The following is a 27532-nucleotide window of genomic DNA, read 5'->3' as shown; positions in this document are numbered from 1 at the left end:
TAAATATTTTATTTTTATTTTTTTTATAAAAGTCCAATCATGCACATTGGGAATTGGTGTTAGGACCTTCATGACTTCTACTGGTTGCTATATTTTGTTTTTAATTGTAGAATAGATGTTGCATATAGATGATACTATAGATTAAGTATAGATGATTGAATGCTTGTTTGCTTTGGTGTTGCCACCCTAAAAATAATTTTCTAGATCCACACTCCTGTAATATGCCAATTATATTTGTTTGATCATCACAGCACGCTATGTGTGACTCTATGTGATTCGTGCGATGCACCGCTAGGTGGCGCTTGTCCCTCATCCCTTAAACTTTCAAATGAAATCAGTAACTCTGTTATATTTGGCTCAGCGTGCAATAAATAATCACAAATAAAATATTAAATGAATCAAAAGTATTTCCTAATTTAAAGTAATTGCTGTGAGAAAATACAAGTGATCTGAACCGGTAAGTAAGGCATCCTGCCAAATTTTGTCACTGGAGTAAGTCCACACCCTTCACAAACTCCCAAATGGATGAGGAGGGCACTGCAACGAGAACACGGTCTCACACACACAGGGACATCACCATGAAAGTGCACTAAATGAAGAAGCTGATTTTTCTGTCATGTTGCGTGTGACAGTCGAGTCTGCGGCGGGTCTGCCCAAAAAGAAACTGGGCAGTCCAGACCCCGTCACATCTGTGGTGTTTAAAGGTAAGAATTCCTCATGTGCTTCCTTTTTAGCCATTAGAAAGCAGAATACCCGACCATTTCATTTGTTAATCTGATGCATTTCTTATCACTTTAGATGAAAAGAAGAAAACCAAGCCGGTTAACAGTGAATTGAACCCAGTGTGGAATGAGGTCTGTAGAGTTAATTTATTGTTATTTTTTTTTAAATAAATGTTTAACCGTTTTAACGCTATTTCCAAATGAATGGAGTTCAAGTGTGTGTATATAACGTGTAATTATAACATATAACATATTAATAGTCTGCATAGCACCGTTTTCTAGCACATTTCTACAGTAGCTTTTAAAGTTTGTAAATTTGTAATACACTTTTTTTTTTTCCCCTTTAGACACTTGAGTTTGATTTAAAAGGTGTTCCTCTTGATTCTTCCTGCTACATTAATGTGATTGTGAAAGACTACGAAACTCTTGGCAAGGACAAGTGAGTGTTTTTCAGTTGTTAATTCGAGTCATATTCTCAATATTATCCAGTGTAAGAAGACAAACAGTTTGATGTTGAACTTTTGGTTCCACCCTAATCAAATAAGAGTTGTGTGAGCTGTTCAAGGCATATATGATTTAAGAGTTTTGACCTCCTGTATTTAAGAATTGCAATTTTACAAAAAGTGATTTGCAGTTCATTAAAATACAGACAGGATTGAAAACACATGTTTGCATCATTTCATTCACTTGATTGATTCATTGATTCATTGATTCTTTGATACACATCTGTATTGTGAAATTTGAAGGGTAATAATAAACCTTGTTAATCTTGGTGCGACATTGTAATACCTTGCAGCTCACACACCTTCATGGCCGTGTTCAGACCTGTCATGAGGGGAGGAACGGAGGCATTTGGTTCACAGTACTGGGTGAATAAATGATTGTTAGTTACTGGTCTGAAATGCAGTTGTTGCATAAAGTCCTGAATTGGAATAAACAGAAGGGTCTTAGAGGACTATATCACCATGTTGGGCTATAAATTTAATGCATTTCCAGTTATTCCAGATTTGTCTGTGAGAACCGCATTGGAAGAAATCCAGTGGCAAACACAAAGAGGCACATAACTCCTGCTTATATTTACATTTATGCAATTACATGCAAATTGTTTTGTTGATGTCATGTGGCTGTTTTTAGGGTCTGTCAGAAATGAACTTTTATGAAGGCTTTTTTTCGAAGCATAAACCACTCCTTCATACTTGTTTTAAATGCTTTAATCAATTCATGTGGTCATTCCTGATTTGAATAGCTACATTATGTGCAATAACATGCCCATACCAGAATATTGTCATATGTTACACTTAAGGAGACTGTTAACACAAAAATCTAAATTCTGTCATCTTTTACTCACCCTCAAGTTGTTCCAATCCAAACCTGTATGAGTTTCATTCTTCTGCTGAACACAAGAGAAACCTTTTTTTTTTATATATATGTTTCAACCACAGTTGCTGGTAGCCATTGACTTCCATAGTATTCCCCCCCCATAATTTGGAAATCAATGGCTACCAGCAACTGTGTTGCAAATGTGTCGTTATATGCTGCCAGTTATTTATCATCATCAGTAGTTTGATGTGATGTTTTGATAGACTTTTGCTACCATTTTATTATGCTGGCTACTGTAGCTTGATTAAAATAAGCATTTTGTTAAATATATAAGGGAAAAAAAGCTAATTTGTTGGGCTTTGACAGTTTCTTATCTCTTAAAAACACTAAAGAGCACTAGTTATAATGTTGCACAACAGCATCTAAGTAGTTACAATGGGGTAGTTAGAGCAAAAAAACACAGGTATTGCTCAGTTTTCCTCTATGTGATTGGGTTTTAAAGTACCTCCCTCGGTCAATGTGTTGTATGTTTACTGACTCTGAAAGGGCTGAACTAGCAATGTTCTTTCCTGATGAAATCACTATGTTTGGAGCATCACATATCTAATAATCTTTAATCTAGGTTACAAACCTGATATAGAGCATTGTTTTGGTATTATTTATATACTATCATCTTTTATATTAATATTTTAGCTTTTATACATTTCATTTGAACTTGTTTTATGTGTGTTTGTGATTTTTGTTTGATATTACTGTCTAGGTGTAATGTATTTTTATTTCAGTGTAAGTTTAAGTTTTATTTTTGATTCATTTCCAAATTCCAATAAGCAATTCTTGTAAATTGCCAAGGTTTTTATTTGATTTTTTTTATTATTATTATTATGGCTTAATTTAACAAAAATAGTTTTAGTTAATGATAATCACCCTAGATAGAAATGAACAAAAGCCTTAAATTTCATGGGATCTTTAAGATTTTGGGCATTTTCCTGTTGGACGTTTTTCCTGGATCAACATCTTAAGGAATAGGGCAGGCTTATCAAATGATAGATTCCCACTGAATTTAGGATTCGTTAATGTGTAGGTTAACACTTTCTGAGAATGTAGTCCCTGGATGTTGAGATGATGTTGTTCCAGCAACATACTTGGCAAAATCTTGTGGGGCACATTTATTTTGCTCTTTGGAACAAAAGTAGCATTGTTGCATTTCAGATCAGGTCTGTCTGAGAGTCTGGCAAATGAAGAGCATCACGACACTGATCTAGTCCAACGACTGCAGAATTGTAGAACAGCACATTTAGAGTTATAGATTTCCATTGAGATACTGTAGTGTGTATGCTAAAGTACAGGGAGGCTAAGTTGTTTAAAGAATATGTGTTTAAACAATGCTACTGAGAGGTTAGTAAATATTAATCATACTTGGAATCACCCCAGGCATAGGATCTCAGAAATAACATTCCATAAAGGAAAAAGAATGAGGCGAAATGTTGGAGGGTGTGGTTACCTTTGCTTTATATGTTTGCTTTGGCATGTTTGTTTGAAACTCGGATCATATGATTTTGAATATTTGGTTGGAGACTATGTAGGGAATTTTGCGCAATGCAACTGTCGTTTTTATTGTCATAGGATGTTGTAATAATCAAGGTTTTTGGGAAGAATGTTTTAACAGATTTTTCATTAATTCTAATTTGGCTTCATTTGAACTAGGGCTGTCAAATCCATTAATCACGAAGAATCGCATCCACAGCGTACAGCTTTTACAGGCAGACACATTTCACAGTGTCCTGAATGGAAAGATGTTACCCCAGCTGACGATTATTCATTTTCACCAGTACTAGTGAACACTGAGCATTTGCAGCCAATGAGGCGCTTTGGAGTGATGTCGACGCTCCTCTTCAGCTGATTGTGTAGAGGAGGAGCTGTCAATCTAGAACTAGTGGAGCAATCATGATGCTTAAGCCCGCCATGATTTACATGACTCTATAACCTTCCGCAACATTTGGAATTTGAAAGCAATCGCAGAACATGAAAACAAGAGTGAAGGGAAAAACAGCATAAACATACAAAAAAATATAAATATGAGCAGAAGCTGTCTGAGCACAAAAAAAAACTAGAAAAAGAAGGAAAACATGATATTGGGTGCAAGTCAGATAATTTTGCATTAGTATTTCAGTTTTCCGCAATATGATTAAAAATGTTTAAAGTTTTGATTTAGATGGTTTGGTTTAGATGCATTCAATTTTCCAATCCGTGACCATTTTTTGAAAGTTTTGATTTAATTTTGACACATTGTGCAATATATTTTTACTTGCGTTTTTACATTTTGGTTTCACACTTATTTTTTTTTTTATCCGTGACTGCAAAACTTTTAGACAGAAAATTGACCTCATATTGAATGGTTTTATGAATGTTAAACGCAGATATTTGTGCTGTTTGTGTCAATGTTTGTGGACACACCCTTGTCGTTATTGTGAAATGATATCGCAACAGCACGCTAATCAAATGTGTAGAGCTAACAGGGCAATGTTTTCAGAAGGTAAATGCAGAATCTCTCATCGTTTGTGACTTTTCACTTAGCTAGGGCAATTCTCCGGTGGAAAACTGACTTTGAGGGTGTTTCTGGATGCTGACCTATAAGTGTCCCGATCACAGTATTAATCTGCATGGCATTATTTACTTTTGGAGGAGATCTTACTTGTGACCTAACAGAGAGCACACAAAGATCTTTTCTCCCATGAAAACATTCACGCATTGTGTTTTTATTATATGTATGTGTATTTTTTGTTTTAGGTTAATTGGTTCTGCAAATGTTTCTTTAAAAGACCTTGCCAGTAGCCAGGTTAAGTCTCTCCCAGTGAAAAACTTGGCTCTAGTGGATGAAAATGGCAAGACCATAGGAGTGAGTGTTTTTATCTCCTAAACCAAATTACATGTTAAAGAAAATATATTCTGTTATATTTGAATAAAATCTTAATATAAGCAGGTACACACATAAGCTGCACTCGCAGAACTCATTTACACGAGATTCAAATCTTTTCAGTTTTCTTTTATTAAATACCTTATTCAATTTGTTAATACTTACTGCTACCAAGAAGTATTGTCAGTTTTATTTAAAATGAATGCTACTCTACAGCAGACCGGCTTAGTTGCCTGGTTTATTTTAATTTGGTCATAACATAAACTTGAGAGGCATGTTTACATAATCATCAAAAATAAATATCGGATGTAATTTGGTGATGAGCCTTGCATTGATAACATCTCTTCAAGACACTTTCAGTATTTATGTAGTCTATTTGACATAATTATGAGATAATTAGCTGCATCCTTTTTTAGGCAACGATCAGCATGACGATTGGCTACGAGCCACCTGCTGGTGCTGTGACAAACATGCAGAATCAACAAGATGGCAGCATGGGCGGAAACACAGGTTAGCTCTGAGTGTGGCTTAATGTATTTGTGTTTGACCTAGCAATGTACAGGTGCATCTCAATAAATTAGAACTTCATGGAAAAGTTCATTTATTTCAGTAATTATGGTTCTCTCGGTTGGTTGTGCATCTTTTTCTTCCACACTTGTTCCTTCCATTCAACTTTCTGTTAACATGCTTGGATACAGCACTCTGTGAACAGAAAAGTTTCTTTGGCAATGAATGTTTGTGGCTTACCCTCCTTGTGAAGGGTGTCAATGATTGTCTTCTGGACAACTGTCAGATCAGCAGTCTTACCTATGATTGTATAGCCTAGTGAACCAAACTGAGAGACCATTTTGTAGGCTCAGGAAACCTTTGCAGGTGTTTTGAGTTGATTAGCTGACTGGCATGTCACCGTATTTTTATTTGTTGAGATCGTGAATTGGTGGGTTTTTGTTCAATGTGAGCCAAAATCATCACAATTAAAAGAACCAAAGACATAAACTACTTCAGTCTGTGTGCATTGAATTGATTTAATACCCGAGATTCGCAATTTAAGTTGAATTACTGAAATAAATGAACTTTTCCACAACATTAATTTATTGATATGTACCTGTAGTGTTATACAGATGACATGCTTGATGGTGTGTTAAAGTTAAGTCTGAAATGAAGCGTAAAGAAATAAATCTTTCAGATGCTTTATGGTTAGAGGTTGATTACTAGAATCTGTGAAGATTCATTTGTCAAAAGGTTTAAACTTTAATTGCATGTTTGCCTTATTGGTTATATCTGACTAACCCATGATGTTCTGCTTTGTGCAATAATTTTTCTTTGCACTGACCAGCTGGGGGGGAAGAGGGGGACGCCACTGATGGTGGTGGGCAGGGCGCTGTCACATCTCCTGGTGAGCCTGGCCAGAAGCTTCAGCTTAGGACCAGAAAACGTCATAATTTGGCTAACAAACCTCAGGACTTTCAGGTACAGGATCGTCCTGTAGTCATTAAATACAGTATAGTTTCCATTTTAAATGCTGACTGCATATGCTTTATTAGTCTTTTTAAAATGCCATTTCTGTCATAGATCCGCGTGCGGGTGATTGAGGGACGTCAGTTGCCTGGAAATAACATCAAACCTGTGGTCAAAGTGCATGTGTGTGGAGAGACACACAGGACTAGGATCAGGAAAGGAAATAACCCATACTTTGATGAGGTATATATTTTTGTGTAGTATTTGTACAACTCTTAATTTTTTTATTAATTAGATAATTACTACTGAAAGGAATAGTTCATCATAGTTCAGTAGATCAAATGATTCTATTATCAATCATGCATTCATCCTCACAGTTTATAGTGAGCCTGTAAAAACATATTTTAAAAAACTTGCAAAGGTGGTACATACAATAGATAAACTATATAATGTAAAACTATATAGTATATGAAATTTCTTTTGAAATTAGATTTCACTTTCATCATTTACTCACCATCAAACCTGTATGAATTTCTTTCTTATGCTGAACACAGAAGAAGATATTTTGAAATATTTGGGTACCAAAAAAAAGTGAAATTTCAATATTGAGCTATCCCTTTAAATATTGTTATTCTCTATGCCTGATTATTTGAAAATTCTTTATTTCCTAAAAGCGATGTCACTGATGTCACATATATTAATCTTTACAGATTTTCTTTTTTAACATCAACATGTTGCCCTCTGAACTGTTTGATGAGGTCATAAGCTTCCGGGTAAGAAAAAAGCCAATGCTAGTCACCACTTTTTTCATATTTAAATGATCATATATTTATTGAAAATTAGAAATCAAATTTTGTGGAAGAGTTACTGATGATGATGATGATGATGATTTTCATCTTTTCTGTAGGTCTATAACTCTAATTCTTTTAGAGCAGACTGTCTCATGGGTGAATTTAAGGTAATTCAGTGAAATCCAAAATGTAGATTTTCTATCAGACCCACAGTGTAATTCAAAATGAACTTTTAGAAATAATTTGTTTTCTTTTTGTAGCTTGATATTGGTTACATCTATGATGAAGCAGGTAGTTTTCTGATACTCAGAAAATATTCCTCACGTTTTACCTGTAGTTGAACTGACTGCTCAAAAAAGTGGTTTTCTCACCATAGCTCACTGTATCATGAAGAAATGGATTCTCCTGAATGACCCAGATGACTCGAGCTCAGGAGCGAAAGGTTATCTCAAAGTCAGCATGTTTGTGCTTGGAACGGGCGATGAACCGCCGGTACGTCCCCTGAACATAATTTATGTTAACATCTTTGCAATATATAGATTGACAAATACAGGTCTCATCTATAAATTAGTTTTTGATTTGTTTTTTCATGAAAAGGTGCACCTTATTTTCTTATTTATTTTGAATATACAATAGCACACACTTAAAAAAAATATTGTATTGCACAAACTGTATTAACTGGTCCCATTGGTTAATCTCTATTTGGCAGGTGGAAAAGAAGGAGCAGGACAATGATAAAGATGATGTGGAGAGTAACCTGCTGCTGCCCACTGGCGTAGCTCTCCGATGGGTTACTCTTAAACTCAAAGTGTTTCGGGCTGAGGACATCCCCCAGAGTATTACAGTTATTCCTTACACATTTGTTTTCTAAAGCAGCACAGGAGACAATCTTTTCGGAGTGATATGATGTGGTTTCTATTGTAAGTCCAGGGAATGGCAACATTTGGGATGCTGAGCTTGTACATTGGGTCACTTTCTGACCCTTTAAGGTGGCATTGCACCAGCTGACACGAAACCATTCCCTGCCATTAGCTGTTGAGTCACCATTGGCTGTTAACGCTCCCCTGCTGAGAGACACGAATCATTTCCCTGATTCTCCAATGTCTATGTAAATTAAGCTAATCACTGAAAAATCTGAAGGCAGCCAGTATTTCATGTTTATGACCATTTGGTCATACTGTATGTTTTCGTGTTTAGAAAATAAGTCAAGAAGCTTTTTAGTATAACTTAACTAGTGAATGTAGTTGAAGATATTTAAATATGTTAAAGGAATAGTTCTTCCAAAAAAAGAAAATTTGCTTAAAGGTAAACATCCTCAGGCAATCCAAGATGTATATGAGTTTTAAAGAGATGTAAATGTAGCATTACATCATTTGCTCACTAATAGATCCTCTGCAGTGAATGGGTGCCGTCAGAATGAGTCACTAAACACACTAATTCACAAGTAATCCACACGCTTCACAAGATGTTAACTGATATACTGGAGTGGTGTGGATTATTGCGATGTTCATATCAGCTGTTTGGACTCTCAATCTGACGGCACCCATTCACTGCAGAGGAACCATTATTGAGCAAATGATGTAATGCTACATAACTCCAAATTTGTTCTGTTGAAGAAACAGTCTTATCTAAATCTTGGATGGGTCAGTACATTTTCATCATTGGGTGAACTGCTTCTTTAAGTAACTTGTAGTTGTATTTATTAGTACTAAACAGATTATTTTTCCCAGTGTGGGAAAGAATACCTTCACTTTAAAGTGAGAGAAGTTGTAACATTGAAATGCTTGTTTTCAGTGGATGATTCCATCACCCAGACTTTGAAAGCAGCATTTGGGGGTCAAGAAAACAAGAAAAATCTAGTGGATCCATTTGTTGAGGCCTGGTTTGCTGGCAAAAAGGTACAGCCCACCCAAATATACACACTCTTATTCCTTCTGCTTTCTGTCTTAACTATGATTACATGTCTTTCAGCTCTGTACACAAATAATTGAGAAAAACGCAAACCCTGAGTGGAACCAACAGCTCAACCTACAGGTTAAGGTAGTTGGCTGGATAGGGAAAATATTTATTTCTGCACTTTGTAAATGAGTTATTCCTTTTGAGTTTCCCATTGGTACTATTTGTTTTACAGTTCCCGTCCATGTGTGAAAGAATCAGGCTGACTGTATTTGACTGGTGAGTATTGAAGCGTGGCGGTAAGGTTGCATGGCCACAGCGGAGGATATGAACTTTTGAAATTTGTGTTGAAAGAATTCCCAATTTTATTAGTCTTGGAATGTGAGCTGGGGGTTAAAGTTTGGTCAGTGTTTTGAGCTGGGAGGACACAGGCAGGCAGTGTGAGTCATAGCTGTGCTGTCCCACCCTTTCCCACAATGCATTCCTGCCCTTAAACCAGACTAAAGCTGCTCAGGGAACAGTGGAAAAACTGAGATAACCACTAGCTGAACTGATTCTGTGACACACTGGAACATTTAAGCTGACTCCCCCTCTTTCTCAGGGATCGCCTCAGTGGGAATGATGCCATAGGCACCACGTATCTGGATCTGACCAAAGTAGCATCCTCTGGTGGTGAAATTGAAGGTATGAATGACAGCATACACAAATCATTTTCAGGTCAGACTTTTTGTTTTTTAAACGCAGAGGTCATGTCCGGATCTTTTGTAAATATACTATGAAACTGAAAACCTTTTATTGATTGTTTTCTTTGTGATAGGGGATCATGCAGGAGATGAGTTTTCAGCAGATGAAGGTTGAATATAAACGCTGATTCCAGATCTGCAATCCCTTGTGTCCAAACACGCAATATAGACATTAAAAAATCCTAGTTACCATGCAATTCTTTTAAGTTGTATTAAATTAAATTAAATTAAATTAAATGAATGCATTTAGCAGACGCTTTTATCCAAAGCAACTTACAGTGGATTCAGGCTATCAATTTTTACATATCCTGTATTCCCGGGAAATCGAACCCCCAACCTTAAATTAAATATTAAATACGTTGTTCTCTCAAACCGACCATTATTCATATTGGTCTGAAAGGATTTGGTATCCAAGGGTTTGCAGTTACTTTGCGCTTACTATGAATGTCTGTGCATGCAGAGCACTTATGCTGTTTTTAGCATTTTATGCATCATGTTGCACACCAAGAAATGAAATTATGCAATTCATGATAACCTTAATCAGCTAAATAAAATGGCATGGCTTAATTAAGCATCCCAATTACATTACCGGTTAAAAGTTTGGAATAATTCAGATTTTTTAAATGTTTTTGAAAAAGGTATCTTAAGCTTTTTTTTTCCAATATTGATAATATTATTATTATAATATTGGAATAATGTTAATAATATATAATATTATATATTATTGCTTTTTGAGTACCAAATCAGCATAACAGAATGATTTCTGAAGGATCATGTGACACTGAAGACTGGAGTAATGGTTGCTGAAAATATAGCTTTGCCATCAAGGGAATAAATTACACATTCAAAGAGAGACAAGGTGTTAATAATATTTCACTATAGTACTGTTTTTATTTTGATGAAACAAATCCAGTCTTGGTGAGCACAAGAAAACTATTTAAAAATAGTTTTTGATATTTTTATTGGGCTAGTAGTATATACGTTTTGTTATTGTTCATTGGTGTAAAATCATATTATGCCAACATTCATCAATAACTTTGTTTATCCATATAATTAAAATCACAGCATGAATGAATGTATGAAATTTCTTCACTTTTAAAATGCACTTCAAATAATTTATAACACTAATCAAAATGATTTTTTTTTACTAATTATACTAACTGGAGGAGCTCTGCATTTGGGATGCTTTAACAAACCTCACTCTGACACCCAACTGTTATCATGTCACTGGAACAGATTTTTATTGATGGTGTTTTTTCACAGGAGAGACTGAGAATTCTGAGATGGGCTTCCTGCCTGCTTTTGGGCCTTGCTATATAAATCTGTATGGCAGCCCGAGAGAGTTCTCAGGCTTATCTGACCCATATGAAGACCTTAATTTTGGCAAGGCAAGTGCCAGTGATGAATTTGTTTCCATTCCCAAATATTGAGGATTTATTTGCTGCAAAAATGCATTTCTTGTAGGCTGAAAGATTTGTATATATTTGCAGGATGAAGGGGTGGCTTACCGAGGCAGAATTCTTGTTGAACTCTCTACAAAACTTGATGGAAAGGCTGACAAGTCTGTGGAAGAAATACCAAGCGACGATATCTTGGTAGTTCAGGTAAAGCTCTTTGTTGAGTTTTTCATGCAAAGCAGTTTTTCCACTTGAAACCCTTATTTAGGGTTGTGTTCCTTTTCTTTTGAATAGAAATACCAGCGCAGAAGGAAGTATTGTCTGTGTGCAGTGTTTCATAGTGCAACTATGATCCAAGAACCCGGGGAGCCTATTCAGTTTGAAGTTAGCATTGGCAACTATGGCAACAAGAACGACCTAACATGCAAACCTCTGGCGTCGACCACACAATACAGCTGTGCTGTTTTTGATGGTGATGCACATTTTGAAGGATTGGTGTGTAATAAAGTAACTGAAATTAGGATCTGTGGTGTTAAGCTTTTTGTTTGGTCCTTCCAGGTAATAATTACTACTACCTGCCCTGGGCCGACACTAAGCCTGTGATTGCTCTCACGTCCTTTTGGGAGGATATCAGTCACCGGTTAGACTCAGTAAACATCATTCTGTATATATCTAACCGTTTGGTAAGTGAATGTTTGGACAGTTTACATATATGCATGTTAGTACACTGCTGTTCATAAGTTTGAGATGTAAAAAATTATATTTTAAAGGATATTAAAATAGAAAATCATTATTTTATATTGCAATAATATTGCACGATATTACTATTTTTGTGTTTTTGATCAAATAAATGCAGCCTTGATGAGCAGAAGCACATTACAAATCTTAGCAATCCCAAACTTTTGAATGGCAATGTAACAGTGGTTCTTAACTTGTTTTGCTTAAAGTGCCCCTATTATGCCATTTCAAATTGCTTTTCATGCATTGTAGCTGTATGTGAATGTAAACAATCTGCAGAGTTGTAAAGCCAAAAGTGCAGGATAAATAAAGCTATTGTCTCCCAAAAGAAAAAATGAATCTGAACAGCCTAAACGAGTCGTCAGTAATTGGAATCCCACTTCCTTGAAGGACACACGTCACAGAGAAACACATTTGCCAGAAAGCCTACTTATGTTTTACGTTGGCCAGCAGCGAACAGCTTGACCCCTGCCTCAAATACTGTAGCTTGTTCATATGGTTAACATCATGTCGAGAATACTCTGTGTCCGATGTGAAAGTAAATTTGTTTTGTTTTCACTTCCAAGAGATAAGGCTGCAAAGAATCAGCGGTTAAAAAATTCATTCTTTCCACTGTAGCACAGCAGTACAACCCCAATCTTTTTTTGTGTGTGTGTTCCCGTCATTTTACTGTTAACTGCTTCTCTAATCTCGGGTTCACAAAACGCCTGCTCTTGAAAAATGGCTCAGTACCCAGTTTATTTGGACCAGCTGGATTCCACTGAATCTCAGCCTGTAAGTATAATAAATAATGGATAAAATATAAAATATGGAATTATGGCAATGGGTTTATCTTCTGTGACTGTGACCCACCAATCACAACAGACTGGGCCATTTGACCAATCAGAGCAGAGTAGGCTCACAGAAAGGAGGGGTTTAGAGAGATTGAATCTTAGAAATGCTTTGAATGAATTGTTTGAGAATCATTGGAAAATGAGATGATTTTAAATTCATATTTTGAGAAAATTAAAGCATTTAAAAAATGCCTTAAAATGGCATGATAGGGGCACTGTAAACCAAATTTTATATTAGTAATCAAGTGTCGATTTTAGTGGACTTATATGAATATAATGAATTATTTTGTGCATCAGATCTTTCAATGCAATTTCTTTTGCAGCAAACCAACCTCAATGTGTTAAAGTCTGCAGTACAGTCCAAAGCTACAGATGAAAGACTTTTAGAAATCTGGTTAAAGCTTATGAATCAGTTAATGGAAGATATCAGCAGGTAATATCCACTTTACATCCTTTTAGATCAACAATCATCAAGATGTCACTACATGCATTGTTAATGGCAGAGAGGTGTTTATTTTTGTCATGCATGTTTAAACTAATACAAACTTCTGTGTCCTAAGTGTCAAAATCCCTGACCTGGAGGGGAAGCCCAATCTCACAGCCCTGGATATTCAGATGAAGTTGTTGCGGGACAGTGCTCTGAAGAACATCATGAAGGGAGCAAAACACTTGTTTGAGGAAGCCACAGATGTCAATAAGTGCTTGAGCATCATTGAAGGCTGGTTAGACAAACTCAAGCAACTCGCCGAGGAGGTATTTTTTTATCCAGTGTAGGAATGGAGCTACAAGTAGGGATACACAAAGATTTTTGACTAATAATTGCTACAAAGGTGATTACGAATATATATATATATATATATATATAAATATATATATATATATATATATATATACGTTAGTGTTGTCAAACGATTAATCCCATCCAAAATAAAAGTTTTTGTTTACATAATAATATGTGTGTATATTGTGTATATTTATTATGTAAATATAAACACATGAGTTTATATATTTCTGAAAAAAATGTGTTTATATATAAAATATTTGTATATAAAATATTATAATATAAATATATAAATGTATAAACATGTACATTTTTTAAATATATAGTGTATGTGTGTGTATTTCTATATACATAATAAATATACACAGTGCACATACATGTACCTGTATTATGTAAACAAAAACTTTTATTTTGGATGCGATTTAATCATTTGACAGCACAAATATATATATATATATATATATATATATATATATATATATATATATATATATATATATATATATATATATATATATATATATTCAATTTTTCATACTGTACATTATAATGTTGTGACTAAATTTAATTTAAGATTACTATTTTAGTTATTATCAATTATCCATGAAAATAATAAGCTGTTTATTGGTATCAAACCGAATTTTTATATTGATGCATTTTCAATCAATACACATTCACATACGTTTACCACTGCTGTCCCTTTTACTTTCCTTAGGTTGCTACCCATGTATTAAAAAAAAATCTCCCAGACTTTTCACTTTTGACAAAGTCCAGTTCACATTGCCACTTAGTCTAACCAAGAACTGTCCACTTAGACACGTCTGTTTTTACATGTGGTTTTCTGGGTGGCATTGTTATTTTGACTATGACGATATTAGACCAGCTAAAAGATGCATGATTATTTCACAGAAATGACATGGAATATAAGGTTCTGTTTGTGAATATGTAGCTGCTACTATGAACCTCAAACAAAGTCTCTCTTAAAGATTTGGTGCCATAAACCTGACAAACTGTGGCAATTCAGTTATTAGTTCTTCCTATAAAGCACTCATTTTGTCATCATATAATAGAATCTGACTATTTATTTAAACATAATTTGTATCAACATTAATTGTGGAACATCTTTTTTCAAAGTCTCAGATCAGCATGCCTGATGTGATTATCTGGATGTTGAGAGGAGAGAAGAGGGTAGCGTACACACGCATCCCAGCCCATCAAGTGCTCTATTCATCCTACAGTGAGCAGGCGTGTGGTCAGTTCTGTGGAAAGACCCAGACTGTCTTTATGAAGGTATTGAGAGTTGGTTCCATGCTGCTTTTTAAACATGTGACATAAAACATGTTTACATTTTCTCTGTGAAAACTATCCCATAATGACCATTTGCCAACAGTATCCCATGGACAAGAAAAAAGGTTTGAAAATTCCCATCCAGTTACGTGTGAACATGTGGCTTGGGCTGGCAACAGAAGAAAAGAAGTTCAATCAGTATGCAGAGGGAATGTTCAAAGTATTTGCAGAATTGGTAAATATGTTTTTTTATGATTTTAGGTCTGGAAAGATGAAGTCTTGAGTAAGGAGCTAATGTTTATCCATTGTCTCTTTTGCAGTATGAAAACCAGGCTCATGTTCTGGGAAAATGGGGCACCACTGGTCTGCTGAGTCGTAGCAAGTATTCTGATGTCACAGGCAAAGTGAAGCTGAAGCAGGAGTATTTTTTGCCCCCTGTTGGCTGGGAGTGGGATGGTGACTGGCGTGTTGATCCAGAGAAAACGTGAGTTGTTCCCCACCCTTGAAACAACATTTAGAAATAGCTGGCAAATTATTAATGAAGTTTCCAAGTATCATTATTGCTACTTTTCCCAATTAGGCGTAAACATCTGAACAAACTAGCAACACTAAATGTTAAAAGGGTCTTATGAAATAGCTAAAAAGAACATTTTTTTGTGTATTTGGTGTAATGAAATTTATGCGGTTTAAGTTTCAACAAAAACGTTATTTTCCACATACTGTACATTATTGTTTTTCCTCTATGCCCTGCCTTTCTCAAACACGTATTTTTACAAAGCTCATCGGTAAACATAAAACCATGTCTGCATTTGTGATCAGAGAAACGACAAACAACAAGCCCTACTCTAAACTGCTCAAAACTCTCGTTTGAATCATCAGTGGCAAATCTTTTAAATATGTAAACGTACTTACAGACTGTGAGTCAGAACAGCCAGCATTGTAGTCTAGTCTCCCAGGATCAGGAAACAGTCCTCCATAAAATTAGCTGCACACATCTGAATATTTGGTTGGAACAACACAGCATCTCCACAACATGACGCCGGCAGCAACCGCGAGAATCAAAGTTACGCCGCCTATTTGTGTGAACATTTGGGCGGGGTTATGCAAATCTTCCCATACAGTGGCGTAGACATGTGGGGCCTGTTTAATGGAGGTGTTTTAACAAAACAACATAAGTATAAATGTAATGTTTCAAACTAAATATATTAATTTTACAGGCATAAACTTTCACTTTTCGGATCAGCAGCATGAATGTGCAGTACTTCATCAGTTTGTGGCAACAGAATGAAATGTGGACTTCACCTATTTCATAATTCTTTCCTCTTGCAAAATTAAACTACCGTATTTTCCAGACTATAAGTCACACTTTTTTTTCATAGTTTGGCTGGTCCTGCGACTTATAGTCAGGTGCGACTTATTTATCAAAATTAATTTGACATGAACCGAGAGAGATGAACTAACAGAAAACATTACCGTCTACAGACCGTCTACTCTTGGTTCTTGGTTCTAAATAAATGCGACTTATAGTCCGGTGCAACTTATTTATGTTTTTTTCCTCGTCATGACGTATTTTTGGACTGATGCGACTTATAGTCCGAAAAAATACGGTATTTGGTCTTTGAAATTTTGCTCTACACCCCTTTGGGTTGTAGTTCATTAGATATAGTTTATTTGTGTTGCTTACATGTTTTGTTTGTTTATATTATTTTTGTATGTGCATATTCAAATTTACCAACACAATTTAGTCTTAGAATTGTGTGTAAGATAATGGAAGTAAAAAAAAAAGAAGAAAAAAGAAACTTGATACAAATGTAAATAATAAATGTAATAATAATAATAATAATAATAATAATAATAATAATTCATGGGTAAAACCACACTTCACAGTCAAAACTGACCTGAATGTGAATGTGTGAATGTGTGACAGTTTTATTTTAATGGTTATATCTCTTAAATTATAAAAAAAAAAAAACTGAAAAAACTAAATCACATGTATTTTAATGGCCTTGATCCAAATGCAATGTTTTTTTTTTACAATTTGTAAATACCACGTCCAGGTCAAAACTGACCCAAATGTGATAGGAGGGTTAATTTATTTAAACAGCTTTTAATGTGTCTGTTCAGCCCGACAAATCATTTGCATTTTATGGAAAATGTTCTAATTTCTTTAAAACTGGCCAACCAGTAAGGTTTCTGCTTTTGGTCACATGCCCAGAGCTGCTGCTGTTACATAAAACTACACTTTGATGGTGCTCAAGGACAGACTAGTATGCCAAGTGACAGTCATTAGCAGAGGAAGAATACAGATCTGTCTCTCTTGTCTCTGAATGCTTGTATCTGGTGTTTTTTGGTAAACATTGCCAATATAAAAATCAGCGAATACCCCACCACAATACCTAGTATAATGGTGGGAAGTTTTGCATTAACAACCACCACTCATATTTCTTCAGAAACAGTTACAGTCTATTTAAAAGTTATGTTTTTCTTGGGTGGACGGGTAGCTTGCTGACTGAGGCTGATGCAGGACACACAGAGTTCGTGGATGAGGTCTATGAGAATGAGACTCGATTACCAGGCGGAGAATGGAAGCTTGCAGCAGAGTCTTACACTGATGTGGTAAAAGCACCTCCTAATCCTTGGCTTCATATCAGATGTCTAATCAAGCCATTTGTTCATTCAATTATTCTATTTAAACAGCCTCTATGGCACTACTACTCCTACCTGTGAAACAAAGAAAGAAAGGTTTATAGTGTCTCTTAAAAATCCGGTTATTCCTCACTATTATACTTTATTTACAGAATGGAGAAAAGGTTCGGGGCCCTACAGAGATTGAATGTCCTCCTGGCTGGAAGTGGGAGGATAACTGGACTTTTGATGGCAACCGTGCTGTCGATGAAAAAGGTGAGAGTTTACAGTTCACCCAACTGCATGTAATTCCAAACGTGTAATACTGAATTTCTTTGATTTTGATGAAAGGAAAATAAACAGTGACCAGAGGCAGCCTTTAAAATGAAGGGAAAAAACACTATAAATGCACCAAGGAGACTATTTGACGTGTGCAATATTAATGGTCTTCTGAAGTCATGCATTAGCTTTATTTAAGAAACAGACTGCCTCTTAATTATCTAGAATTTATCTATGATAAATTGTACATATTCACGCTAGAGCACATTACAATTTAACACATCATGGAAGTTTGGTATGAAGCTCTAGATGGCACCAACTGTTAGGTCCTTTAAATGCAATCTGCTAACAATCATATAATTGAATACATGTCACAGTTTGATTGGACTCTGTTTGATTCCATGGCCAATAAGCTTGCTTGCTCAACATTTAAATAGTCTGGTCCAAGTGTTAGCTCTAAGCAGATCCTGAACACGTTATCAGAGTTCCTCTGAAACCTTCCACCTCCTCCAGCTCCACCTGTCTAGATTTGCTTTTGGATTAATGCATGTCTGTTCATGCAGCATCAGCATATCTTACATGCTCACGTCAGCGTGTCTGCATATCTATTAAATTAAAATGAAATGAAATGAAATGAAATGAAATGAAATGAAATGAAATTAAAATTAAAATAAAATTTATGCATTTAGCAAACACTTTTATCCAAAGCAACTTACAGTGCATTCAGGCTATCAATTTTTACCTATCATGTGTTCCCGGGGAATCGAACCCCCTTGCACTTGAGCTACAGGAACACTATTGGCAATAGCAAGTCCATACTGTAATGATTAAAACTCGTTTAGTTCATCTAAATCAAATCTTTGGGCTGTGCAGTTACATGATTTGTATTTGTAAGTTTAGGTTGGGAATATGGCCTCACTATTCCACCTGATGATAAGCCCAAATCCTGGGTGGCAACTGAGAAGATGTACCACATTCATCGTCGCAGAAGAATGATCCGACCTCGCAAAAGGATTCCTGGTGCCAAAACAGCTGCTGATGCAAGTGCATTTTTAAAGATTTTTCAAAGTAAATTAGGATCATACGTTATAATGTATATTTCCTAATTGTTTGACATGCAGACAAAGGATAAAGGAGATGCAGAGGGATGGGAATACTCCTCACTGATTGGCTGGAAGTTCCACAGGCAGGAGCGATCATCTGACACGTTCCGTCGGCGGCGTTGGAGAAGGAAGATGACACCTGCTGATCGGGTTGGAGCCTCGGCCATTTTCAAACTGGAGGGATCTCTGGTTAGCGTCAAAGCTGCATAATTTTTATATAAATTTATACACTTTATCCTGTTTTTTGTTAGCCATTTAATGACCTCTTCACTGCTGGTTTGCAGGGACAGGGAGTCGACACAGAATCTAAAGGTGATGAAAAAGGCAATAAAGCAGAAGCTTCAGTTAAGCAGTTTGGAGCCAACACACCGACTGTATCGTGCATATTTGACCGTGAGTTCATTAAAGACATCTTTTATTGTTACCAGAATATCCATTTTATTTAAGTTGAACTTGATTTTTCTTGCAGAATCCTACGTATACCACTTGAGAGTCTATGTTTACCAGGCCAGAAACCTTACTTCTCTGGACAAAGACAGCTTCTCAGGTATTATAGCAGTTGTGATATTGCTGATGTGTCTCTTAATTATCTGTAAAAGGGACCAGGCTATTTTTTATAATTTAATCATATTGGTTTAAATTGCAGATCCATACGTCCATGTGTCATTTTTGCATCTCAGCCAAACGACAGAGACAATCCGAAGTACCTTGAACCCGACATGGGATCAGACTCTTATTTTTAAAAATGTGGAAATCTATGGTGATCCCCAGTCTCTTGCTCAAAATCCACCTCTTGTGGTTATGGAAATCTTTGACAGCGATCAAGTGGTTAGTCTAATTTCTTTAATGCCGCCACTATCAGCTTCTCAGGTTAGGGTAGAAGCTAATTAAAACGAATGAAAAGTTAATAGACAACATATAGCATATGAACAGGTTTTTTAGTTTAATGGTTACCTGTCAAATACTAGCTAATGTGTATATAATTGCTCTTTAGTATGCAAGCGAATGATTTACATTTTGTCCATCTTGCTAGGGTAAGGATGAAATGCTTGGCAGAAGTACATGCATACCATTGGTGAAGTTGACTTCAAGTATGGATGTATCCCCTAAACTCCTCTGGGAGCCTGTAATGCACAAAAATGCTCCTGCTGGGGAGGTTCTGGTGGCTGCAGAGCTCTTTCTGAAGACCAAGGTGTGGTTCTTAATGTAATTTAAGCCTATTTAACCACATCAGTGGCTGCTTTGTGATTCAATTCTTCTCATTCTTGATATTTCTTATGTTACCTACTCTAGGGAAATGACACTGAACTTCCTCTTGTTCCCCCCAAACGAGGAGAGAAACTCTATATGGTTCCTCAAGGGGTGCGACCTGTGGTGCAGCTAACTGCCATAGAGGTCAGTTTTAGTTTTTTTTTTTTTCTCATTGTTTGGACTTGTTAAGGTCAAATCATGCAGAATCAAAATTCCCTTTAATCGGTTAATTAATATGTTGAGACGGCATACTATTAAAACTTCATACATATTAAAACTTCAAAACTTCATCTCTAGTCAAAAAAAATAGTTTATGGAAGTGAAAGACTCAACCAACCATATTTACACCAGATAGTAATTTTCGTCCTAACCCGACAGTTAACTTGTGCAGAAAAGCACTATATTGAAGTATTCAGGTGTTTTTGGAATGTGTTGTTTTGCTGGATGCAGGTTCTAGCTTGGGGATTGCGTAACATGAAGACGTATCAGCTGGCTCCAGTGACGTCACCCATTCTGGTGGTGGAGTGCGGAGAAGAGAGAGTTCAGACAGCTGTCATCAAAAACATGAAGAAGTGCCCTAATTTTCCAGGAAATGTCCTCTTATTAAAAGTGGTGAGCATGCATATCTACTTGTGGAGAAAAGGCTGCTTGCTTTGATATTTTGCTGTCGAATGCGATGACATTCATATTTAAATATGGTTTAAGTGTCCTGAGGCCATAGACTATATGTCTTTATCATCTTGTTTTGTGTCTTTAGCTTCTACCCAAAGAAGAGATGTATACTCCCCCTATAGTCCTGAAAGTCATCGACCACAGACCCTTTGGACGGAAACCTGTGGTGGGTCAATGCACCATCAGTTCCCTGGAAGAGTTTCGATGTGATCCTTATGCCACAATCGCAGAAGTGGCCATGTCTTCAAAAGGTACATTACTTATTACACATTTATGTTGACCTGTTTTTTGTTGAAGGAGAGTTAATAAAAACAAATATTAAAAACCAGTATCACAAACCAATGCTTGCGTGTGCAAGGTAACATTGTATTGGTATTCCTTAAATTCTGGTTTTAATCAAATCCCTGTAGTGCATGCTAAACTGTAGTTGGTCATTTATTTATTCTATTTGCATAGTTGGGTCTAACTGGTTTTGACAAATATTTAACCATGTATAGTGGCTTTATCCCTCATGTACAGCAAATTTATGAAATGCAAATAAAAAAAAATAATATATTAATAAGCATCCTTACACAATTCTCTTTTCCTGCAGTGGCTTTGATGGCAGCTTCTCCTAGAGACCTCCATGTAAACATAGATGACGGCGCACAGCATCTTCTAGAAGCTCAGGTACTGGTACCAAGTCACTCCATTTGGTAGGTTTAGGAATTTAAGTCTCACCTTGTGAGAGAACTCTGTTATAGATACTGGTACACACATCAAAGTAAAATAAACGTGCTCCTATTTTCAACTTTGTGAATTTCAGTATTTTTATGGCATCTCAGCTGCTGTTGACAAAATGGCCACTGCTAGTCACATTCAAGTATGTATAGAAATAAGACACTTTAATCAAAATGACTGAATTTGACATTTTCTCCATAGCTCACTTTGAGGCTGATTAAATGAATCTTTACCTTCTGTAGTTACAAAGGGGTTAAATTGGGTGAATATCAAATCAGTTGTTCTCAAAATGATTAATCTCATCTCCCATTCTGGTGATTTGCAGCTGACTTGCTCTATAAGGAATCAAACCAACTGTCATTAAATGAATGAATTAAAGCTCACTCCCTTGTGTGTACTATAGGCATTTAATCATGGAGAAAAGTATGAAGTTAAATTGTACACATTTTTGTCAGTTTTCAGTTTTTAAAAAAAAAGTGTATTAAATTTACATTTTACATTAACTTTAGATACATTTTTTAATGTGATTAGTCTTTTAATTATAATTGGGGTCATGCTATCTGATTAAGTAAGTTGAAAAATTACAGAAATAGGATGTAAGAGCTTTTACAAACCTAATAATATTTCTTCTTACCAAATGTTAATGAATAATGTTTTCTCTCTCTGTGTGTGTGTGTGTGTGTGTTTAATGTATCCACTTCTTGGTTTCATCAGCGCGAGAAGGTGAGTTCTGTGAAAGCAGGTGACACACTTTATACTTAAATCATTTAAATTTAAAAATTAAAATTTATGCTTTTAGCAGACGCTTTTATCTAAAGCGACTTACAATGCATTCAGGCTATCAAGTTTTACTTATCATGTGTTCTCAGGGAATCGAACCCCCAACCTTGCGCTTGATATCGCAATTCTCTACCAATTGAGCTACAGGAACAAAAAATCATTGATCATCATATCTGTATTTTAGCTCTATCATGAGGATGAAACTATACATTTTGTCATTACATTACAGGAGAAAGAGACTGTTGATTGGTGGAGTAAGTTTTATGCTTCTGTTGGAGAGAGCGAGAAATGCCGCCCATACCTTGACAAAGGTTATGACACATTGGAGGTGTGAATTCTGTCTAAGCTATATGATAACATTGTAGATATACATATTTATTTAATATTAAAATAATAAATACCTAAAATCTAGAAATATATTAAGTAATGTTAATACAATGTTACAGGAAAAGTTAATCCAGAAAGTAACATTTGTTCCAAACACATGTGACTTTATATGTGCTGGTTACTCTTTTCCGTGCAGTTACAATGGTTCTCTTCTGTTGGTTTTCATAGGTATATGACCATGAGCTTGAAAGTGTAAAACAATTCATGGGTCTCACTGATTTCTGCAACACCTTCAAACTGCATCGTGGGAAAAATGAAAGTGACGATGATGACCCCGCTGTAGTTGGAGAATTCAAGGCGAGATGCTTTAAGAATACATTTAATGCTGTTTAAGTCGCACCTTATGTTTTTTGTCTGTTCTTGGCTGTGTAAAATAAACAATTTCGTTTGACTGATTGTTTTCAGGGCTCCTTTAAGATGTACCCATTGTCAGATGACCCAGGGGTGCCCCCTCCACCACGTCAGTTCATAGAGCTGCCCGACAGCATCTCACAGGAGTGTGTGGTCAGAATCTATGTGGTTCAAGCCATCGACCTGCAACCCAAAGACAACAATGGCAAAGTACTTGATTTCATTCAGCATTTTAAGGAACATCAGGACTAATTCTGAGCTTTAGCTGCACAGTTTGAAGAATTCATTGTTTTTAAAAGGTCCTTTTCATTTCAGTGTGACCCATACATTAAAATCTCTTTGGGGAAAAAGTCTATTGATGACAGAGACAACTATATACCATACTCTCTTAACCCAGTGTTTGGAAGGTAATGCCATAGATTTACTGAGAGATTCTCATTTAGCATATTGTCAAAGTAGACTAAGTTTTCTGTTTCTCAACAGGATGTTTGAAATGACATGCTTCCTCCCACAAGACAAAGACCTGAAAATTGCCGTCTATGACTTTGATTTGCTCAGCCGTGATGAGAAAGTTGGGGAGACGGTGATTGACTTGGAGAACCGCCTTCTTTCTCGCTTTGGTTCTTACTGTGGTTTAGCCCAGACATACTGCATGTGAGACCCATACAGTTTAGTATTTTCTTTGAGGACAACAGTAGAGACATTAACTGATTAATGGTTTTATTCATTAAATAGTTCTGGACCAAACCAGTGGCGCGATCAACTCAAACCATCTCAGATTCTTGCACAACTGGCCCGTTGGAAAGGCTTAAGTCCACCCAGGAGTGAAGACAACGGAAACACCTTATCTTTTGGTGGCCGATTGTACTGCCTTTCTGACTTTGGTAATTTTCAGAGCTTTTTGTTCTTTTGAACAGTATTATGGTGGCTTGACAAACTTATTGTTTTATATCCACCAAACTGAATAAAGAGCCTGTTGTAAATCATTTTGATATATCTTTTAGAATTGATTGGATGTATAGCTGTCCTATAGTGGACAACAAAAAGACAACAACTAAAAAACATGACATGTTACCAAAATAATTAGCTTTTATATTGCTATTTTACTAAAGCCAAAGTTATTATTAAGCGGATATATTCACTATTAAACTTAAAAAATCTTGGTTTCCCCTTTTTAAATTTTCTACAAAGCATTGCATCCTGTTGCTGCCCCAGTATTGCCAAGTCCATGGTTTTAACATTGAATTGGGCTACTTTTATACCATTTCCGTTGGTTGTTTTTTAGTCTGCTCCCACAGAATGTGATTTTGATGAAGGGGAAAACCATGTAAAAAAAAAAAAAAAACCTTGATGGGTTTAGTTTTAAAGCTATTGTGCTGGCTTTGTTTTTGCTAAAAACCCCTGTCCTGAAGCACCGTAACAACCACCTAGCAGCCCCTTCACAGCCACCCAAATCACACACTGCCAAATTAGCCTTGAAACGTAATGTTAGAAACTTTTAATATATGCTTTGTCAAGCCAACATTCAAACTTGTCTAGTTATTCCCTGGTGCTGTAGTTTGTATGTTTATATCTGTGTGTTTTAGAAGCAAACAAGGAAATCCACCAACATCTGGGTCCTCCAAGTGAGCGGATCGCTCTCCACGTCCTCAGAACTCAAGGCCTGGTTCCGGAACATGTTGAAACCAGAACTCTTTACAGTAGCTTCCAGCCGACTCTCCCACAGGTGTGATGCTACTCACCGGCCAGTTCTTTCTGTTATATACTAAAAAGAACTCTATTTTGTTTGAAAGCAAACTCAAAATACTGCTTTATTGTGTTATTGAGTTGTCTGTGTTTTATAGGGAAAACTACAGATGTGGGTTGACATTTTCCCAAAAAGGCTTGGGCCTCCTGGACCTCCTTTTGACATCTCTCCACGTAAAGCAAAAAAGTGAGAAGAAATTTGTAACTTTTTTGTTATGTTTTTTTGTTGAATGGCGATAAACTCACGTCCACTCTTTCTATCAGGTATTTCCTGCGCGTCATTGTTTGGAACACATCTGACGTCGTTTTGGATGAAACCAGCATTACTAGTGAAAAAATGAGTGACATCTATGTAAAGGGGTATGTAAAAGGTTTAAGTGGTTTTAGGCAAAACCATTGGTTCATTTTGAGATTTTGTTGTTTTGCTTCCATAGCATGTCTGTTTTCATTGTGCAAAGAAGAAATGTACATTTACAAGTTTTTTTTTTTTTTTATCTATTTGCATCTGTAGACTTTAATAACATACTAAATATTTAAAAGGCCATTTTTTTTCAATTTTTTTCTCAGGTACTGACCTATAAATCTCCACTTCAGTAGCACTTACATACAACAAACTTCACACTTTTATTTCTATCTGTATTCTGAATGTTTTTGCAGATGAGTTTGTTTATAAGTCATTTGTCTGATTTATGTAACATTGTATTCCTAAAAATGGTGAAAATGCTCTTTCTTTTTTTTTTTTAGCTTTTGACAGAAGTTATATAGAGTAATAAAAAAGATATCTAAATTTACCTCTGAAAAAAAAAACTCTAAAATTTAAATGTAGTATTTCGAATCTGGCTTTATGCAAAGTTCAGATTTCTGGTGCATATTTAATTAAATAATTTTCAATTTTAAACACAACATTTCATATAACCTTTAATACAAAACAGTTGTTTTAATATTCATTAATAGTTTATTAATATCACAATATTTCTCTGATTGATTAGTTACATTTTTACATTGTTCACCCTTAGAGTCCTGCCTTAATGTGTTTTACAAGTAATATTTGTTGTAATTCGTGCATTTATACCTTTGATTAGTTGGATGCCAGGTATGGAAGAAGATAAGCAAAAAACAGATGTCCATTACCGATCTTTGGATGGCGAAGGCAATTTCAACTGGAGATTTGTCTTTGGATTTGAATACTTGCCTGCGGAGCAGCTGTGTCTCGTATCTAAAAAGGTAATGTGGTTTGGCTGTGTTTAACGTATTATGAAGAGCACTTGATTGGAAGTATTAAAATATTCTTTCCTTTCTGTTAAAAAGGAACATTTCTGGAGCCTCGACAAATCTGAGTTTAGAATCCCACCCAAGCTGATTGTCCAAATATGGGATAATGACAAATTCTCTCTGGATGATTATCTAGGTGAGACGTGTGTATGCAGATCTTGGATGTTTTTTTGTCGTCATATTTTTGGGTCTGTCTATTAATCTCACTTATGTTACAGGTGCTATTGAACTGGATCTGCAGCACCTCATCAACCCCTCCAAAATGCCAGAGAAATGTAGCCTTAGCATGGTGCCGGATGGAACCACACCTCCAAAATCAGACCAATTTAAGTCTCTTTTTGATCAGAAGTCAGTTAGAGGATGGTGGCCATGCTACATGGATAAAGATGGGAAGAGGGAACTCGGTGTAAGTACAGCTAATGCATAGTCTCAGTTTTGATATATTTCTGTATAGTGCAGCATGACATTTGATTTTCATGATACAAACAGATAGATACAGTCAAATATCTACATCAAATATGTTTCACTTGCAAATGCATGAAATTTTGGTAAAATGTGTTATGGATGTTAGTTCATCTTGGCATTTTTTTCTTCTTCTAAGAGTTTGATTAATGAGGGCTTGTTTATGTGTTGGTTGCAGGGAAAGGTTGAGCTGACTTTGGAGATTGTGAATGAGAAGGAAGCGGATGAGAGACCTGCCGGAAAAGGCAGAGATGAACCCAATATGAATCCGAAACTGGATCCTCCCAAGTAATTGTGTTCTCACGTTATATAGTTTAACGGTATTATGTGTTAACAGAAGATCATCATAAGATTTGTTTTTTCTTTTCAACTTCTCAGGAGACCCGAAACCTCGTTTTTTTGGTTTTCAAATCCATGCAAGACGTGCAAGTTCATAGTGTGGCGAAGATTTAAGTGGCTCTTCATCGGATTGGTTGTTCTTATCTTAGTGTTATTATTCATTGGGATCTTGTTGTATTCATTACCTGTAAGGACACTCTTCATCAATCCTGTTGAGACTTTACACTTGAGATTTAAGGAGCACAATGCTAATCAGTTTTGTTTGTTTGTTTGTTATTTTTCAGAACTACATCTCCATGAAAATCGTCAAGCCCTTCAATTAATTTCAGAAGGAGTTCAACTTTGTCAACTTATCCATGTAGTTGGCATGACCCTTCACGTACACATCATCAATACAGTGTTCATGTTGTTGTTGTTCTTCATTTTTCATTTGGTTGTTTTGGTATGTACCTTTAATCACTCTTTGCACCAATATTACATTTAATTATGAATTTTCGCTTTTTGGTTCAGGTTTCACTGATATTTAGAAACATTTGTACACAAATCATGAAGTGTTTTCTATTATTAAAAATCTATATATTTTATTGCATTATAACCTCAGATCATTTTAAAGATGACTGGTTAACAAAGATATACTGTTAAATAAAGATGTTGATATGTCTGTA

At 35.8% G+C, this 27532-nt stretch overlaps 1 protein-coding gene across 2 annotated transcripts; it reads left to right on the top strand.

Annotated features, from left to right (window-relative positions):
- Window positions 1-494: 494 nt before the first annotated feature.
- On the top strand, window positions 495-27532 carry LOC128024971 (myoferlin-like). Of its 2 annotated transcripts, none has more exons than XM_052610883.1 (53): window positions 495-704; window positions 799-854; window positions 1070-1161; window positions 4830-4938; window positions 5373-5466; window positions 6293-6426; window positions 6529-6657; window positions 7125-7187; window positions 7322-7372; window positions 7466-7496; window positions 7582-7697; window positions 7915-8041; window positions 9000-9103; window positions 9177-9245; window positions 9337-9380; window positions 9703-9785; window positions 9919-9954; window positions 11108-11232; window positions 11335-11448; window positions 11536-11713; window positions 11800-11924; window positions 13136-13245; window positions 13373-13565; window positions 14728-14883; window positions 14984-15115; window positions 15201-15364; window positions 17382-17496; window positions 17679-17781; window positions 18685-18824; window positions 18906-19076; window positions 19172-19280; window positions 19357-19434; window positions 19534-19715; window positions 19921-20079; window positions 20181-20282; window positions 20589-20750; window positions 20896-21061; window positions 21403-21485; window positions 22540-22638; window positions 22866-22994; window positions 23103-23258; window positions 23364-23455; window positions 23532-23702; window positions 23784-23932; window positions 24635-24774; window positions 24893-24981; window positions 25059-25154; window positions 25877-26018; window positions 26103-26202; window positions 26285-26472; window positions 26707-26816; window positions 26907-27054; window positions 27152-27532. In XM_052610883.1, the coding sequence occupies exons 1-53, from the start codon at window positions 617-619 to the stop codon at window positions 27188-27190; spliced, it is 6141 nt and encodes a 2046-aa protein (XP_052466843.1). In that variant the 5' UTR covers window positions 495-616; the 3' UTR covers window positions 27191-27532. The 2 variants fall into 2 exon arrangements, with proteins under 2 accessions (XP_052466843.1, XP_052466844.1); XM_052610884.1 differs by lacking the exon at window positions 9919-9954 and adding an exon at window positions 22245-22253 and having other exon boundaries at window positions 511-704; window positions 21403-21479.

Source organism: Carassius gibelio, chromosome A12 (assembly GCF_023724105.1).
Source record: "Carassius gibelio isolate Cgi1373 ecotype wild population from Czech Republic chromosome A12, carGib1.2-hapl.c, whole genome shotgun sequence".
Lineage (NCBI taxonomy): Eukaryota > Metazoa > Chordata > Actinopteri > Cypriniformes > Cyprinidae > Carassius > Carassius gibelio.
The sequence above is the reverse complement of the archived record's forward strand: the minus strand, read 5'-3'. Positions and strand labels throughout refer to the sequence as shown.